This window comes from Drosophila albomicans, chromosome 2L (assembly GCF_009650485.2).
Source record: "Drosophila albomicans strain 15112-1751.03 chromosome 2L, ASM965048v2, whole genome shotgun sequence".
Classification (NCBI taxonomy): domain Eukaryota; kingdom Metazoa; phylum Arthropoda; class Insecta; order Diptera; family Drosophilidae; genus Drosophila; species Drosophila albomicans.
The window spans coordinates 10444795-10463056 of NC_047628.2; the positions used below are offsets into that span (position 1 = coordinate 10444795).

Below are 18262 nucleotides of genomic sequence, written 5' to 3' on the forward strand. Positions count from 1 at the left end.
ATCGACGTGGGCAACACTGGCGCGGCGAGACCCATTGTGCATTTTTTCTAAATTAATAAAATGGCATCTGCAAGCCAAAAATATATTAAATAAAGTGCAATTTATTACACAAAAACCTTTGCAGGTATGGTGCTAATCAAACGCTAAAAAGAAATAAAACCTTTTTCGAGGTATCAACGTTGCAGCTTTTCTGCTCGAAAAACTATGCGCGTGTGTGCTTGTGTGTGTGTGAGTGAAATTCCAACAATGCGCAGGGAGCGAGCTGGCTGAAATTTCTTTATGCAAAGCGTACGCAACAAAAAAAGAGAAGAAAGAAGAAGCAAAGCTAAAGCCAGGGAAAATTAGTTGCATGTGTGTGTTGGTGTTTTGTGGCGGCGGCTGCTAAATAAAAAGTGCGTATAATTAGCAAGTGCAGGCCAACATGCGTCGTTTGCCCATAAGTGAAGTGTACACACGCATACATGCATATATAGAGAGATATGTGTATTAAAAGCAGCCTACATCAAATCATTGAACTGTACAAACACGCCCATATTTAGTGTATGTGTGCTATGCTAGGCTATGGTTGTATATGTGTGTGGACAGTGTTTATTTATTACACTTTGATTTTGCAATAAGTTGCTCTTGTTGCTCGTTGTAATGGGGGCTTATCCAGCAAGCGAACGACGAACGGAAGTCGTCGCCTACAATTTTCGTGTTTTTATTTTATTATTTCTCGCTCACCCTCCTCCACACTGCGCACACACTCACACATAAAACAATCAACTAGCTGACAAATACACTCGCACACGCAAGCATGCAGAGAGATACACAAACACATGTACATACACAGACATCCATATACATTTTACCCACACGCTTCAGTTGCCGTCGGCGTCGTCGTTTACTGCTGTCCGACGGCGTCGTCGTCGCCGTCAGCAGCGCAGACTCAATTGCATGAGAATTTTTTGTTGTTGCTGTATGTATTTCTCTTGTGTTTTTGTTTTACATTTTTTGTTTTGTCGTCGCAGCCGTAACGCTGACTTTATTTATTGGCAGCATTGTTGTTGCTCTCTGCTGCGCCTGCTGAAAATGAAAGTGTGTTAGCTTGTATCTGTGTGCGTGTATATGTAATGCAAATTGTGCGGCCTGCGAAACAAAAAAAAAAACGAATAAAGAGAAAAAAATAAAAGAAAAGAAAAAAAAAAACAAACAAACAAATCCCACCAACAAAATTGACCAATAAAATCTCACAGTAATTTTTTGTTTTTCTCTCGACAAGAGATTTTATTTTTGCAACTTAATTAGGTGAATTCTGTGCCAACAACAGTGAAAGAAAATGTGTTTCATCATTTTTTTTATTATTATTATTTGTAGTTAAATGCAGGCAAATTTAAACCAGACCTTAAATGAACACATTAAAAAAAAACGTGGGCGCATAATTAAACAGTTTTAAGAACCGGTTTAGCAAGAGCAACCACAACAACAAAATTTATTTGAGCAAAAAAATAAAAATCATAAATAATTATTATTTTTGAATTTTATTAATATGCACAAAAATAATAATGATGATTCTTAAAATTTAAATTAATTTGTATCGTTGAAGATATACAGAAAAAAAATTTAATTTTTGTATGTTATATTAGTAATGAATTCGCTTTTAATTATTACTAGTTAGTATTTTTTTTTAAATAAAGTAAATATTAAATATCAATAATCCTTGAACCGGTTTGGCTAGATGAACTCTTGGATTTTTTTAATAATATGTTATTAAACATTTCCAATAAAGGTTTATATTTCATATACTAAAATTGACAAAGACAGGTTGCTGCAAGGCAGTCGAGAAACACAATTAAATAATAGCTTTTAAGATTTTTAACCACATTCCATTATTAATAACACGATTGCAATATAATTGCAGCTTTAATACAAACACAAGAAAAAGGTCTAAAGTTCAGCACACAAGACATATCACCAAGAACACAACTGATTGGCATGCCGTAGAAGCTGCACCAAGAGAAGCAGCGCCTTAATGGATCCATATCATCATATCAGACATCATGTGAGTATCACTCCCATTGTAATGCAATCAAGATAAGCATCTCTTTAATCTCGAAACACTTGTCTTTGCAGTATCCACCCAGTAGCACAGCCGGGCCAACGTTGCTCGGCGGCAACGGCAGCAGCAGCAACAACAACAACGGCAGCACCACAGCAAGCACAGCGGCAATCAATCGACCGGAATTGCATCAAAAATGCAATCGAGGATCGCACTCAAGTGACACAAGTTCAGCGTACAGCGGCAGCGATACAATGGCCTCTGTATATGGTTCATCGCTGGAGGCCGAGGAGATTGATCTCTCCGGCCTCGTTGAGTCCGTGGTGGACTCCGATGAAGAGGATCTTGCCGAGAGCATGGATGTAAGTTGTACTTCACATTGTTACTTTTCTCTATCTTAATTCCCATTTCTAATCACAGAGTCTCAATGTACGCGACGCTGTAAGAGATTGTTTGGAGAAGGATCCATCGGAGCGCAGCGAGGATGATGTGGAAATACTGCTGGAATTCACGCAAGGCCTCAAGGCATTCACCAACATTACGTTGGCCGTGCGTCGTGCCCTCTGTTCTGTGATGGTGTTTGCTGTCGTGGACAAAGCGGGCACCGTTGTCATGTCCGATGGCGAAGAGTTGGATTCGTGGTCGGTGCTCATTAATGGTGCCGTGGAGATTGAGCATGCGAATGGCACACGCGAAGAGCTGCAAATGGGCGATTCATTTGGCATATTGCCCACCATGGATAAGCTGTATCATCGTGGTGTGATGCGCACCAAGTGCGACGATTGCCAATTTGTGTGCATTACTCAAACGGATTACTATCGCATTCAGCATCAGGGCGAAGAGAATACACGACGGCACGAAGACGACAATGGTCGTATTGTTATGGTCACCGAACTACGTTCGATTGGCGGCAGCGGTGCGGAGAGTCACACAGCTGCCACAACTGGGGCAACAGCCCCAGCGAATTTGAATACAAAGCGTGGTCACGTTGTGATTCGTGGCACGCCGGATCGACTTTTGCAGCAGCTCGTGGAGGAGAATTCTATGACGGATCCCACGTATGTGGAGGACTTTCTGCTCACGCATCGCATCTTCATACAGAATCCCCAGGAGGTGACCAGCAAATTGCTGCATTGGTTCGATCTGGAGCAGCTGGACACGCACAAGACGCAGGAGTTGCGAGATCGCGTCACACGCGTCGTTTTGTTGTGGGTCAACAATCATTTCACCGACTTTGAGGCGGATCACGAGATGATGGAGTTTCTGGAGATCTTTGAGGCCGGTCTAGAGCGCAAGAAGCTACTCAGCCAGCTGCGTTTGTTGCACATTGCGTGTGCCGCCAAAGCGCGCATGCGCAGTTGCATCTTGACACGTTCCTCGCGCGATGAAGCCCTCAACTTTCAAATCATTGGTGGATACGAGTTGCGTGGTGTTGCCGCAGCCACTGGAAATGCCTCGGTGGGCATTTATATATCGCACGTGGAGGCAGGCTCAAAGGCTCAGGATGTGGGCCTCAAACGTGGCGATCAAATCCATGAAGTCAACGGCCAGTCGCTGGATCATGTGACCAGCAAGCGTGCACTGGAGCTGCTAACGGGCACCACGCATCTGAGCATACAGGTGAAGAGCAATCTGCTGGGCTTTAAGGAGATTATGCAGGCGCTGGAGCATGGCAGCGGCAGCAGTGCTGGAGGCGGTGGCATCAGCTCAACTGGCAGCGGCAGCTTCAAAAGCTTGCGCAGTCCCCGACGCATTTGCGCCAACGATATTGCCAAGCTGCACGGACGCAGTGATAGCACCACCGAGGAGCTGAGCAATCGGGCGCACATGGTGCGTTTGAGTTCGGTGGACATGCTGCTTGATCAGCCCGATTGTGCGCCGCCACAGACGCCGCCAGTTGGCGGTGGCAGCAGCGGAGGAGGCAACTTGGCGTCGAATTTCATGCAACAACTGCTGCAGAGCGTCAACTCGAATTCGGCCAAGAAGTGCACCGCAGAGGATGGGAAACCAGGAGGCTTTATGACGCTGGCGCCGAAGCGGCGACTGCAAAAGGCTTTGGCCAAAATGAAACTACTCAATAATCAGCAGCAGCAGCAACCGCATGCGACGGGAAGCGGCCTCAACGACAGCTCCGACACGCTGCTCAATGAGCCACAATGCAAAGCCAAGCTCTCCGCTGCCAGCTCCGGCAGCAGCAGCTGCAACTCCACCTCGAATGGCAACTGCAACAGTGCAGGTCGCTTATATCAGTCACAATCGAATCCCGATCTGAGCAGTCTCAACTATGACAACGGCAGTGAACCCAGCGCCACGTTGCAAGTGAACTATTTGCAGGCGAATCTGCATCGTCCGTCGGCGGCCAGCACATTGACAGCCAGCTCGATGTTGCCTCCGGATTATCCTGAGCATGTGCTCAAGGTTTACAAGTCGGATCAGACCTGCAAGTACGTGCTCATCTACAAGGAGACGACGGCACACGAGGTGGTGATGTTGACGCTACAGGAGTTTGGCATACACGATCCCAGCTCCAACTTCTCGCTGTGCGAAGTCAGCGTGGGCGAAGGCGGCATGGTGAAGCAGCGTCGTCTGCCCGATCAGCTGCAGAATCTGGCCGAACGCATTAGCTTTGCAGCCCGCTACTATCTCAAGCTGAACGACAGCACGGAGCCGCTGGTGCCGGATGAATTGGCGCTGGAATTGGTGCGTGAATCTGGTGTGCACTTTTTGCAATTAAATGCCTATGAGTTGGCCATTCAGTTGACGCTGCAGGACTTTGCCAACTTCCGGCAAATCGAGTCCACCGAGTACATTGATGAGCTCTTCGAGCTGCAGTCCAAATATGGCGTGCCCATGCTCAGTAAATTCTCGGAGCTGGTGAATCGCGAGATGTTCTGGGTGGTCAGCGAGATTTGTGCCGAGCACAATATTGTGCGACGCATGAAGATCGTCAAGCAATTCATCAAGATAGCGCGACACTGCAAGGAATGCCGTAATTTCAACTCCATGTTTGCCATCATCTCCGGTTTGGGACACGGCGCCGTCTCGCGGCTGCGTCTGACCTGGGAGAAGCTGCCGTCGAAGTATCAACGCTTGTTCAATGATCTACAGGATCTTATGGATCCGTCTCGCAACATGTCCAAGTACAGGCAACTAGTATCCGCTGAACTGATTGCCCAGCATCCCATCATCCCATTCTATCCGATTGTCAAGAAGGATCTGACCTTTATCCATCTCGGCAACGATACCCGTGTCGATGGTTTGATTAACTTCGAGAAGCTGCGCATGCTCTCCAAGGAGGTGCGACTGCTGACGCACATGTGCAGTTCACCCTACGATCTGTTGGCCATACTCGAGCTCAAGGGTCAGACGCCCTCGAATGCGCTCTTCTCCCTCAACCAGATGTCCGCATCGCAGAGCAACGCGGCTGCCGGCACTGTGATTGCCGCCAACGCGGGGCAGGCGACGATAAAGCGTCGCAAGAAGTCCACGGCGGCACCGAATCCCAAGAAAATGTTCGAGGAAGCGCAAATGGTGCGTCGGGTGAAGGCATATTTGAACAGTCTTAAAATACTCAGCGACGAGGATCTGCTGCACAAACTATCACTCGAATGCGAGCCACCACATGGCTCCACCTACTCGGGCAGCATTTCGCATGGCAACAGCTCGCATCGCAGTGCCGGTAGTGGCAGCATTGGCGGCGGAGGCAGTGGACAAGGCACTGGCAGCATTCACAATGCTGGCGGCGATCAGCTGAGCATTTACTCGCACACCAGCTCCAGCTCGGCACCAAACTCATCGCTTTCGCTGCGTAAACGCCATCCCAGCTCACCGACCCTTTCCACCACCAGCTCGACGAGCTCCACCAGCGATCATCAGCGTCGTCAGCAACTCCACAACAATGGTCCCAAGTTTGGCACTGCTTCGCCGCAGGCAGTCAAGAAGATGCTATCGCTATCCGAATCCTCGAAGATTCGACCGCATCAACCGTTTGTGCCGCGTCACAGCTCAGCTTTGCCGGGCGTCATTCCGCCGCTGCATCATCTGCATGCCGCTCATGGCTTCAGTACGCCGTCTGGTCCTGGAGGCGTCACAGCGGCGTCTGCCGCGGCTGGCGTCGTCAATGCACAGTGCACTCCCAGTCCCAGTCCGTGTGCTCACCGTCGTCTGGCATCAGGAGGTAAGCAAATACACATTTTTCACTTTAATCCCTAAGTGGGAGATTAGCATTGATTCTTGGAATACTGCGGGGGATTAGAAGAGCTTATTGCAAAAGCAATCCTAAGTAAACAATCTTGAAAATAGCTAAATACAACATTCATATATCAGACAAAAAGTATTGAAATATTACTAAAGAATAGATATGTAGTGAAAATTTTGGTGAAGTGAAAAAAATTAAGTTATTTAAAAGAGCTAAAAGAGTGCAATTTCTTAAAAGTTTACTAAATAATTGAAGCAGTCAAAATACTGTTAGAATATACGATTTTAGAAGAGTTTGGCAAATATCAATCTAAAAAGTTTTAAACATTATTAAAAAGTTAAATCAGCAACATAATACTTAATACAAGTAGATAGTAAAGAAAGATACAATCGAGTGTATTCGACTAGGATATAACTGCTATCTATTTTTAATAGAAGCAAAACAGTGCGATATTATTCCTAAAATATCTCTCAAAAATACTAAAAATTAGCGAAGGCCATATTTGGTATATTGATGTAGTACTTACTAACTTTGTATTATGCCTTAAAGGTTGTAAATATACCGGATTATCAGCCAAAGACCGGAGTGCAGTATAAATATATAAATATTTCTTACCTATACAATTTTTATCCGATCAAAATCGAATTTCCATAAATTTTAAATACTATAGTTATAGTATAACTAAAAAAAAACAATGCAAATAAGAATTAATATCTAAGTAGTTGTGATTCTGACATTTATTCGACTTTATAAAGCATCTATAGATGAAATATGTTTAATTCATATAGACAACTTTCTTTTTCAAAAATATTGTTTTTTATTCAATGATGACTCAATGAATACCAACTGCGAATAAGTATAGAATAACTTATATTAGGTAATTTATATGAAATGCAACCAAAAATGTTTTAAAGTAGCATTAATTTATAGCCAAAACTAATAACTTTATTGGGAAGCTGTTTGCAGCGTTTTTAGCTTTTATCCAATTAGCGAAATATACGAAGTATACTTTTATGGCTTGCGAAATGTGTGGATGGAAAAGAAGCAGATTATGATTATTAGTAAAATGAGCCATATGGCAATTTTGTTGTTGCAAGCTAATTTTGTTGTGGTCATTAAAGCTGAGGAGAAGGTTAAGGTTAATAATATGATGGCAGCATTTATTGTGCATGTTGTGCAATCAGCCTTCAATTTGTCATATAAATACTTTCTATATTTAAGATAAATTGCGCCGCGTCGTTTATCGTACTATTAATAAATAACCACGCTGTGGTAGCAAATAGCTCTTTTTAAGCGTGATTAAAGACGACTGTAAAGTGCACTTCAATATATATATTAATTCTCCCCATTCTTTCACGATTTTACAGGCAACATAATGCCCACTCGGGCGATACACGAGCGTTCACATTCGGACACCCCCGCCCCGCCGCCACTGCCCTCGGTGGATCTGTCGCTGGAGAGCAGCAGTGTGACAACCTTCCGTGATTTACCGCTGCGCAAATCCGTGACTTCCGGTGAGTGAATTGAAAGAATACGCTTATGCATAGATGTAATTCGAAATGAAACTAAACGCTTACAAAACGCTGCTACTAAAGCTCCATATTAGCAAACATAGTTAATTAATAGTGCATAGTTGTAGCTTAACTTTAGTGTAAACAACAAACAACGAAACGTTGATTGTGCTTTAGTTGTTTCCCTCGCCCGCTCGCTCGCTCGCTACGTGCTTGCACTTGGTCTGGTGGTTGGTAATCGCTGCTTTGGCAATTGGTTGTTGGTCTCTCACACACACACGCATTCACAGATATACTCTTTACACACACATACAAAATACATACATATACATGTTGTAAACTCTCACGCACTGTGACACACTTTACGCTACTTTTACTCTTCACTCATTCGTCACAAAAAAACAAAAACACTCAACAGGTTCGGTTTCATCGTGCGACAGTGGGCATGGCTCCTACGCCCAGCAGCAGCAGCACCATCTCTTGACATACCAACAACAGCAGCAGCAACAACAGCCACACAATGAACCATCGCCGCCGGTTTACACGGCTGCCGATTGTCGCCTGTTGCAGCAGATATCAAACAATGCGGTGACACGGAATTTAAACAGTCCCTGTCAGAGCACAAGCACACCACCCAGCACACCCACACCACCACCTCAAACACCAGCAACAACAATAACGAGCACCCAACAACAACAGCAACAACAACAACTGCAAGCAGCATCACAGCTACCCGCACCGCCTGCGTCTTATTTGCATATGCGCAGCCATCAGCAACTGCAGCAAATACAACAGCAATTGGCAATGCCACCGCCACCGCCGCCCGTCTACACCGCCAGCAGCCTGTATAGTCATCATCATAACAATGCTGCCGCCAACAGGCATCTCAATCACATGCATGGTAAGCGATCACCACCAAAAGAAAGCAGGCAGCAGCAGCAAAAGCAGTGGCAGCTTGGGGAGAAATGTTAGCATAGAGATCTTCCGCTAAGATCAGCATAAAAGAGAAGACTGATTAGCAGTCATAAATTATTATTTAACTACTCTACAAACCTTCTTCACACTCTCTAACAACATCTCTGATTTCTTTCTCGCAGGTGGCCCGCCAAATTTTATGGATAGCACCAAGTGTACCATATGCCCTATGCCACCCATGAATCAATAAATCAAACTGTGCTGTTTTAACTACTAAATGTTAATTTAATTAGTTGTGAGTAAAAATCTATTTTGTAAAATATTGTCATGCATGCTAATTGAATTATTCTTCTCGCTTTCAGCATATATAGATGCCAAAATTTGTTAATGGTTGTGGTTTCCATGTCGCCAGCAAAACACACATATATATTTCATGTATATATATATGTAGATATACTCTACAAAATAATGAGAGAGGCACATACCATCGTCATCGAGAAGATGTTGCTGCCCCACCCACCCATTCACACATATACAAGACACACGCATACATGTTCATATCCCATCATAAGTATTCTATCTATCAGCTTCTCCCCATTGTCACGTATTCTTAGATTAAGTGCATAAAGTTTAGTTTACGTTTTGTTTTAAGTGGCCTACGATTAATTTTAATTTAGCACAATTCTTTGTAAACATTTTCACTTTCTTCTTCATACAACAAAAAACAAAAAAAAAACTTTAAACAAAGTTGTTGCCTTCTCAAATGCATAAAAAGAAACGTCTGCAGGCAGACCAAAACCAGCAGACTCAATCAAAAAAAAAAAACAAAAAGAATTTGCAATCAAAAACTCTTTTGAAGACTTTTAGTCGGCATTTAAAAACTAAAACAAAAAGACAATTTCAATATTTTGCCCAGCACAACAACAAAAAATAAAAGAAAAAAGCAAAAAAAAAAAAAAAAAAATAAACAAGATCGAGCTGAGAGCGACTCACTCACTCGCTTGTATTCCATTTATGTATACTTTAGCTCTATGTACAAGTTAGTTTTATATATAAATCTAAATATATATATATATATATGTATTATGTATCTTTCTATATATGTATACATATGCAAAGTAATGAAAAACCTTCGCTCCAATTCCAAATATTTAGTTCATAAGCTGAGAGATTTTCCGAATATTTTCCATGAGTTGAATTTATATAATTTATATTCAACACCACGAACACAATGAAAAGACAAATGCAATTTATGTAAAACAAGAAAGACAAGAACAACTCGAATGAAAGTACAAGAAAATCGAAACCAACCAGAAAAAAAAAAACAAAACAAAAGACAACCTAAAAACCTGAGACTCGAAATAATAAGAATAATAATTTTTTGTAAACATATTTTCCTCACACTTGAAGGACTCCAATATTTTTGTGTGTGTGTAAATTATGCAATTGCCTGTTATATACATATAAATATACATTATATATATATACATACGACTATATACAAGAAATCTCTATATATACATACATATATACATTGCCTATATACAAACCTGAACAAAGTGCAGCCCAATTAGCCTAATTTGTTGGATGCAACATGAAAATATTTAAAGAACAAGAAAAAAAAAAACAAAAAAAAAGAATCAAATTGCTAAATGTTTAATGTATAATTGTGCTCTTTTATGTTTAAGTTAAGATAAAACGGAAACTTTTGCTTTTTATGGCTTACAATTAAATTTACATGTAAAGAAAAACAAAATGTTTGTGCTTTTTCGCTTGGATTAACTTTAAATGAAACGCAAAAGTCTCACAAACAAAATGCTGAAGTGCAGATTCTAAAATTTTGGGGCGAGTATTTCTTGATAGATCTTTTGGATAGACTGAAAGATAAAAGCTATCTAGCAATACCACAAAAGATATCGACTCAATTCAATAAGTCAGATTAACCATAAGACTTTCAAAATTAAATCACAAAAACAAAGAGGCTTCCCTTTATGTCTTCTGTCATCTACAAAATCGTTTTTCCAAAACAAAAAAGGCATATCATATTTTCTGAGTTTTTATCAAAATAATTCCCCCCAAAAAAGGAAAATGTCGCAAATAAAGAAAACGAGAATTGCTTAAATAAAATATTTACAAATCATTTAAAATCGTATAACTCAATTTGTGTATTAATTCATTTAAGAATCTATGTGTATGTGTATTATATATGTCAAAAATATGTACTATATATGGTATGCACATGGCTTTGAAAAAGGCAAATACATGCAGTATTGAAAAACAAAAGAAAAACACCTGAGATTGATTGAAATTGTTGTATAATTGTAATTTTTTATTGCTTTGCTTTGCGTTGCGTAATGCATATCGATTGGTTCAGTTTAAAAAAATGTGTATAAATAATTTGGCTTTAAACCTAAGCACTATGATTAACACAAATATTAGTTTTTTGCATTGAGGGTGGAGTGCGCGCGCTTACATCTTGGTAACAAATTCAAAAGAAAACTTACGCGTTAACAAATTGGGATCACAACGTCAATACACATCAAATTGGTGGTTTAATATATATATGTATATATAATAATATAGTAGCTGCCCCATTGGAAGAACAAGTCTGCATACTCCGTTATGAGAAAGTTGTTCGATTCGTTTGTTGAGTTAGTCATAGGTTAAGCTTAAATTGCGAAAAATACTACGAATGGACGTTGATTGGATGTTCGAAGTTAGATCAACCTCGTTCGCTTCAAATACGTGATGAGCAGATTATAGATGAACTTGTATTGCGCCAGCGATGGTATAATGCTGTCCCGCTGATGCCGCAGCTGCCCGATGACTCGCGGTATATCCAAGTCCTGCAATCAAATTGAACAATTTACTATACAGGAAAAACTCATCGAATAATCAACGCTACCTCATTGTGATCCAGCGTGTAGAGCAATAGATCCGCTGTCAGCGTAACACCTGAACGTCCACCTCCTTCAAGGCAGTGTATGAGCACTGGCGGATTTGTGTTGTGTCCAGGTGGCACCTCGTTTGTCGACGCCAATCTGACTGAATTGAGTTCCTCGAGAAAGTCGAGAAAGTGATTGACATCACGCGGGCAATTCTGTTCCGCCCAATCGGCATACTTCAAATGCCACACGGAGCGATAGCGGCGCGAAGGTGCATGATACAAACGCAGCTTGCTGGTGGTGCAGCGATCGGTGGTTTGTGAGAATTCCTGATAAACCTGGAACTGTATAGTAAGAATTGGATTAGTCTATTGCCTTTAACTAAAGAAAAAACCGTTTGTTACCTGACCAAACTCCAAGCTGCCTTGGCTGCTGAGCGGTATGTAGCTCATGTCCTCGGTTAGCTGCACCACCAAATACACATCGGCCTCCCACACGCATTGCCAGAAGATGCGCATCGTTTGCGACTCCTGCGGTGATTGGGCGACAATGTAGAAGCGCTGTTTGTTGCCCACAGTGGCCTGCAAAAATTGCTCAATTTGAATCGATTCGCAATTAGTTGGAAAAGTTGAACATACGGATATAGATGAGGCATTCACATAGCCATGGCGATTGTCCATTGATGGCGTGAGACGAACACGATTGTCGTCGTATGGCAGAAAGTTGGGATCATGATTCTTTAGCTCATTCTCCTCGAGCAGCGCACAATCGTATTGGGCATGCTCACGTCTCTTGGGTATGCGCTCGAACTCCATGAACAGCTGCGCATCCTGCAGCTTCTCGTTTAATATCTGGCACTGCAAAACAGAGAGTAGAGATTTAATATTACAAATATACTACAGAGATATTCCCAGCTATCAATTACCAATTTATCCTTGGAATACTGCCCCGAAATGGGTTGCGGCTTGCTGACTCCCGTCGACCAACGATGCGGCAAATTGAGATCGTCCTGCGCCAGCTTCATTTTGGTCGCCAGCTTCGCTTGCTGCGCTGCCGAAGTGTTTGCCTTCTCGCGTCCCAATGTCGCCGACTTTTGTTTATCCGGCGTTTTGCTGCGCGACAAAATGTTCCAGCGACGACGTCGCTTCACCTCCTTACTGGCCGACGAGGAGCCCGTTGTATCCAGCGTCGAGTTGAACATGGAGGACGTTGAGGCCGACGTATTGCCGGACAGATTCATGGCACTAAATTGCTGATGCAGCGAGTCACCCGCTGGCGAAATCACATCCACCGTTGACTTGTTCAGACTTGCTGTGGAGCGATGTTGACGTGGCGGAGGCGTGGCACCAATTGCTGGCGCTGCACTCGCCGCACGTGCGGCACGTTGCGGTGCCTGTGGCTCCAGAAATTGCAGCTCTGTGCTCGCTGCTCGATCGGCGCCATACTTTTTAATATTTCTGGTAATCTCATCATCTGGCTGCGCATTCACAGTCAGCGTTACAACATTGTTGTTATTGTTATTATTGTTGCTGCCGTGTCTTGCCGCAGGCACAGGCGCCACGGCTGGCGGCGCTGACTGTATGGAGGAGGCGCGTTGGCGCATGGCATCCACATTGCTGTTGCTGCCGCCACTAGCGCGTTGCGGCTGCTGCTGGTGTTGCGGCATAGGCAGCGGCACATTCTCATAGATGGGCTCAATGGAGCCGTTCATAGCGCTGCGTTGCAAAGGCGTCGGAGTCACTGCCCCCGGCTGTGGACTGCTTGCTGGCGGCGGTGCCGAGCTGCGATAGCCACTGGGCGGCAAAGTGGGTGAACTGAAGACAATGTGAAGAGAGATTAGCATTGTTATATTACATTTGAATCAATAACTTACCTTTGCACAGCGGCTGCTGCAGCTGCTGCTTGACTCATGGCCGATTGACGCAGTTGGGACATTATGGACGGCTGCTCCTCGATCATATTCAGATTCTCGAAGGTGCCATGTGGCGGCAGGTAAGGCTGCGAGTGTCCCATGTGCCCAATGTATGGATACATCATTGTGGCACCCGAAGATGTCGGCATATTACCGCCATGCACTCCACTTCCTCCTCCTGCTGTGGTCAACGCCACAAACTGTCCGCCATTGAGCAGATTGCGATTGGACACAAGATCGGGCGATGAACCCGACACATAATTGCGATAACCCTGTAATGGACGTGGCGAGGCCACCGCCAAGTCTGGCGTGGACGAGGAACTCAAGCGATTCACCGGATAAGGCGGCGGCGCCTTGTGGCGCATCATGTGCATGCGCTGGGATAGCTCCAAGTAAGCAGCTGGCTGTTGTTGCTGCTGCTGTTGTTGCTGTTGCTGCTGCTGAGTCTGATAGAAGTTGAGATGATGATGATGCGCATGCAACGCTGCTGCGGGCTGTGCCACATCCGGATAACGATGAGCTGCCGTCAAGTGATGGCCATACAACAGACTCTCGCCATACACAGCCGAGTTGTGCACATCGGGCTGCGATCCGGCGTAATAAGCAGCTGCATTCCCGGGCGTAGCTAGTGCCAAAGCAACATTGTGCAACTCTGCGGATGGCGTGCGATATTTCAGCTGCACTGCGGTCTCGTAATCCGGCGCAGGACGATAAGTGGGCAGCATTGCTTTAAGACGCTCTCTTTCGTGTGTGTCGGCAACGAGATTGCTGCTGGCATTGATGTTGTTGCTGTTGCTGTGGTGCAACATGCTGTTGCTGCTGTGCAGATTGTTGTTGCTCAGATCCAGGCAGCTGCTGCTCTGGCCCAGCAATTGGCTGTGACTGTGACTGGCCGCTAGCGAGATGTTGGATGAGAGTAGTTGTTGTTGCTGTTGCTGCTGCTGTTGTTGTTGCTGCTGCTGTTGCTGATGATGCAGCTGCAACTGTTGCTGCTGCTGTGTTGTTGCTGCTGCTCAGCCACGTAATCGTAATCCACATACCCTCCGCTATCCGCAGCACTCGAGATGCCATTGTTGCTCTCCATATCAGCGCCACTGCTGCCCAAACTCGACGGCGTGTCTGTGTCGATGTAGCGCTTGAAGAATTTGTGCTGCGTGATGCACAGCTTCCAAAAGTAGCGTGCAATGTCCGCCTCGCTGAAGATGAAGCTGCCCACAATGCTGCCATCGCCATCGAGTTTATTCTGCTCGATTTTAATCGTGCGCTTATCAATCGTCACCGTGTGAAACTCTTTCCAGGGGAAGTATTGCCGACCATTATCCGCATTCACGACCATGCCATTGATGGCCAGACCCAACAGCAGATCGTTGCCCAGAGTATCCTTGGCCGCAAAGCGTTCCTCGCCATAGCCATCGAGCTGCTGACAGCACTGAATGTACATTTCCTCGGCCTGGCATTGATTGAGATGCGCCAGACCCGCGTGCTGTTGCAACACCTCCATTATGAGGCCATCCAACATGTTGTCGTCATTGGCCAATCCCTGCATGTTCCGCGGCAGCACCAGCGACTTTTTCAGATAGTCCTTCGACTGCTTGTCACCCTGATAGCTGTCATACTCCGCCTGGCGACAGTACAACGCCAGCAGGATCGCAGTGCGTATGTCGCAGGCAATGCGTCCCTCGTAGATGTCGCTCTTCAGCTGCAGAAAGTAATAGAAGCGCGTCGCCTCATCCGTCAAATGTCGCACTCCGGTGGTCACATAATGCCGCACTCGCAGATACATCTTGGCTGCGGCTGCATATTTCTCCAGCTGGCGGCTCAGTGAACGCTCCAGATCGATCCATTTGTATTCGTCCTCCTTATCCTTGACCAGATAGCGCAGACCAAAGAATTCCGGTTGTTGGATGAGCAGACGCTGGCACACATTATCCAGGCACTCTTGGCCCTTGCTCTCCGAGCTGATGGTACAGTCTACGGTGCTGGACGAATCTGTTGGATAAGCGGACACATTTGAAATTAAAAAATAGATAAAAGTGCAAACGCAGATAAGACGCATGTCAATGCCACAATCTCACAGCTAGAGCGTCAAAGCCAATACCATAGTAATAATAATAATAACGCAAAGAAGAATGCCAACAACAAATTTGATAGCTTTGAAGTATGAACTCGACTGTCTAATACCTGTCAATTGGTTTTAGAGCTATGAAAAACACTTTTCAGTATTTATTGTAAAATACAGCAAAAACCAAAATACAGCAAAACCATAATTTGTAAACTCCTAATTTCCATATTTTCGTCTATATAAGATAATCATAATTATATTTCTGCTTCTGTATCTTTATTTTCTAATTCAAATTGTCCTTATTTCAAATAAGTAATATTTAAGTAGATTTATAATTTGTTAGGTTGTATTTTTTTAGGAAGTTTTATACTAAATAAAGATGCTATCGCCCATTTTGAATAAAATACATTTTTTTGTCATACTAAATTTTTGGTTTTTTATTTTCAGAATTTAAATCGAGATCATCAAACAGATGGACATATAGTCAGGCGTCTATGAAAAGTGAACTTGATCATATCTGCTTCTTACTAAGTATAACACCCTTCAACTCTATTGTTGCCGGATATAAAAACAGAGGCAGCAGCAGCGGCAAGAGCGTTCTTGGCTTGACAACAGAGCACGCGCAAATATGCTAATTTACACACAGATATTTTTGTTGTCTAATCGTTTTTTGTCTTTTTTTTTATTTTGTGGATTGCCTTATACGTTTTTATTGGAGCCAAGTGACGGAAATCGTTGAGACTTTTGTTGTTTTAGGCGAGACACTCTGCAAACTAACAGCGTCTGGGAGTGCGATTACATTGGCTGAAAGCGAGTGCTTAATCTGAGAAACCGATTTAATCAAGTTGCATTCACAGAAATTTACTAATGACTTTCTTATTAACTTTTCATTTAACTTATTTCCTTGAATAGAATTGTAAATACTAGAAAATAAATTTGAGATTTCTGGCAACTATTAAAGAATATTTTGTTACCTATTCATAATCAAATCAAATGTTGTTTAATAGGGAAACCCATTTAATATACATTATAGGGATCTCAATGTAATACAACGATAATCTAGCATAAGCTACAACTCTGTTAAGCTTTAAGAAGAAACGCTGTTATTAACGTCCTAACAGATGCGCAACAAGTTGCTTACAGGATTAAATTTTCATGAAGTGTCATTCTAGCATAATCTACCACACTGTTAAGCGTTAGCGAAACATTGCACTGTTAACAGCTTAACAGATGCGCAACAAGTCATACTATAAAAATGCTGCGGTATTTGCTGTTGTTTTTGTTGGCTGTTGATATGTTTTGGCAAAGGCGAATTCCTAAAAACTGGTAATAAACGAAAGCCGCAAGATAAACGCATTGCTTATCTGCTGTTTGTTGTTCACCATCCATATAAAACTAACACACAATTATGTGTTTTCCAATTAAAATCGCGCAAAATGACTAAATAAATCAACAAGTGTAAAACTTGGCGGCAGCTGCACTCCTATTTTATTTTTATTATTGTATTTGCTTTTACTATTTCGGTTGTTGCTGTTGTTGTCGACTCATCGACTTGGGCAATTGAAATTCTTCTTTTACGTTGTTATTGATATTCTTTTTCGATTGATTGTTGTTGCTTTCATAAGCTGATTGATACGCCCCCGCACACATACACACACAGTCAAAAGAAGCATACGCACTTGTACACACACACACGCACTTGCACTCACACACTCACCTAGCAAATGATGCACAGATATTACAAATAAACTTTTGGACGTCACATTATATTGTCGACATTTTTTGAAGAATTTCAGTGGCATTTCCGTGCCGTTGTTGAAACTATGCGTGAGACACGCTGCTGCTATTGTTGCTGTTATTGGCTTTGGCTAAGCTGATGTTTTTGCTGTAGCTGTTGTTGGGAAGCAGGTACCAAAGACATTTGCATGTAAATTACACAATTGGTTTTTAGTTACTCGCGTTTTTTTCAAGCTTTACGCGCACAGCTTGTAAGGCACTTTGATTAGAACACAGTTGTGTACACGTTAAGCATTAAAATTGTACAATTAAAACTAATTGAAAGTCGTTGCAATTAATATAAATAAAAGAGTTAACTAAAAAAACTAAAAACGAAAGAGTAGTTTTGGTTTCGGTCGTGGTATCGAATAAGCTAATTCAACGTGTGACCACAGTTTGGATATCAAAATATTTCCCCTGACCAAGAGAAATATACCAAACTATAACAGTGGACTGCTGTTACAGTTGTCTTTCTCAAATTTGAAATTTTTAAGTGTTATGAATAATAATATATTTTGAACAAAACGAAAGAGAGCAATACAAGAATGGAATTTATTGCCATAAAAATATTCTCTGGTCAGGCTTAAATTATATGTTTTTAGAATAGTAAAAAAAAAACATTTTGCACAATCTGCTTCACCGGCATACCTAGCTTAACAGCAATGGCTTCGTTGAGCTGTTACTCACTTAACGAAAAAGATACCAACCGTCTCAATTAGTGTTGGTGAAAAATGTATGTGCCGACATCGATATTTTCAATGTTTTGCAAGCATTATAAAATTAATTATTTACAAAAATAATCCGGATTCAATTTTATTTATAAACTTCACTTTTTTCAAATAAATTTAGAAGCAGTCCAAAACATCGATGATGGCATGTCAAAACATTGATGTTGACGATGTTTTGAAAACATCGATGACATCGATAAGACTACATCTCTAGTACCAATTGAGCAACAATAACAA

General features: G+C 42.7%; 2 protein-coding genes across 4 annotated transcripts; one reads left to right on the forward strand and one right to left on the reverse strand.

The window, feature by feature from the left end:
• On the forward strand, positions 1-10323 carry LOC117564234 (rap guanine nucleotide exchange factor 2). Of its 3 annotated transcripts, none has more exons than XM_034242925.2 (8): positions 1-124; positions 1901-2041; positions 2113-2400; positions 2459-6215; positions 7604-7750; positions 8166-8648; positions 8845-8957; positions 9025-10323. In XM_034242925.2, the coding sequence occupies exons 2-7, from the start codon at positions 2012-2014 to the stop codon at positions 8910-8912; spliced, it is 4773 nt and encodes a 1590-aa protein (XP_034098816.2). In that variant the 5' UTR covers positions 1-124; positions 1901-2011; the 3' UTR covers positions 8913-8957; positions 9025-10323. The 3 variants fall into 3 exon arrangements, with proteins under 3 accessions (XP_034098816.2, XP_051858760.1, XP_051858759.1); XM_052002799.1 differs by lacking the exon at positions 1-124 and adding an exon at positions 199-392; XM_052002800.1 differs by lacking the exon at positions 8166-8648.
• Positions 10324-11117: 794 nt separating this feature from the next.
• On the reverse strand, positions 11118-17669 carry LOC117564235 (tyrosine-protein phosphatase non-receptor type 21). Its single transcript, XM_034242926.2, is given in 8 exon segments — positions 11118-11508; positions 11568-11891; positions 11952-12128; positions 12186-12404; positions 12473-13361; positions 13421-14454; positions 14457-15448; positions 17239-17669. Coding segments are annotated over 8 exon segments (3849 nt in total). The 5' UTR covers positions 17324-17669; the 3' UTR covers positions 11118-11379.
• Positions 17670-18262: the final 593 nt, after the last annotated feature.

What these genes read in the sequence shown, in the direction of transcription:
- LOC117564234 (XM_034242925.2), top strand. Translation starts at nt 2,012, where the DNA reads ATGGATCCATATCATCATATCAGACATCAT. An exon ending in ATCTTGCCGAGAGCATGGAT is followed by an intron (nt 2,401 to 2,458) that starts GTAAGTTGTACT and finishes TTCTAATCACAG; the next exon opens with AGTCTCAATGTACGCGACGC. An exon ending in GCGCAAATCCGTGACTTCCG is followed by an intron (nt 7,751 to 8,165) that starts GTGAGTGAATTG and finishes AACACTCAACAG; the next exon opens with GTTCGGTTTCATCGTGCGAC.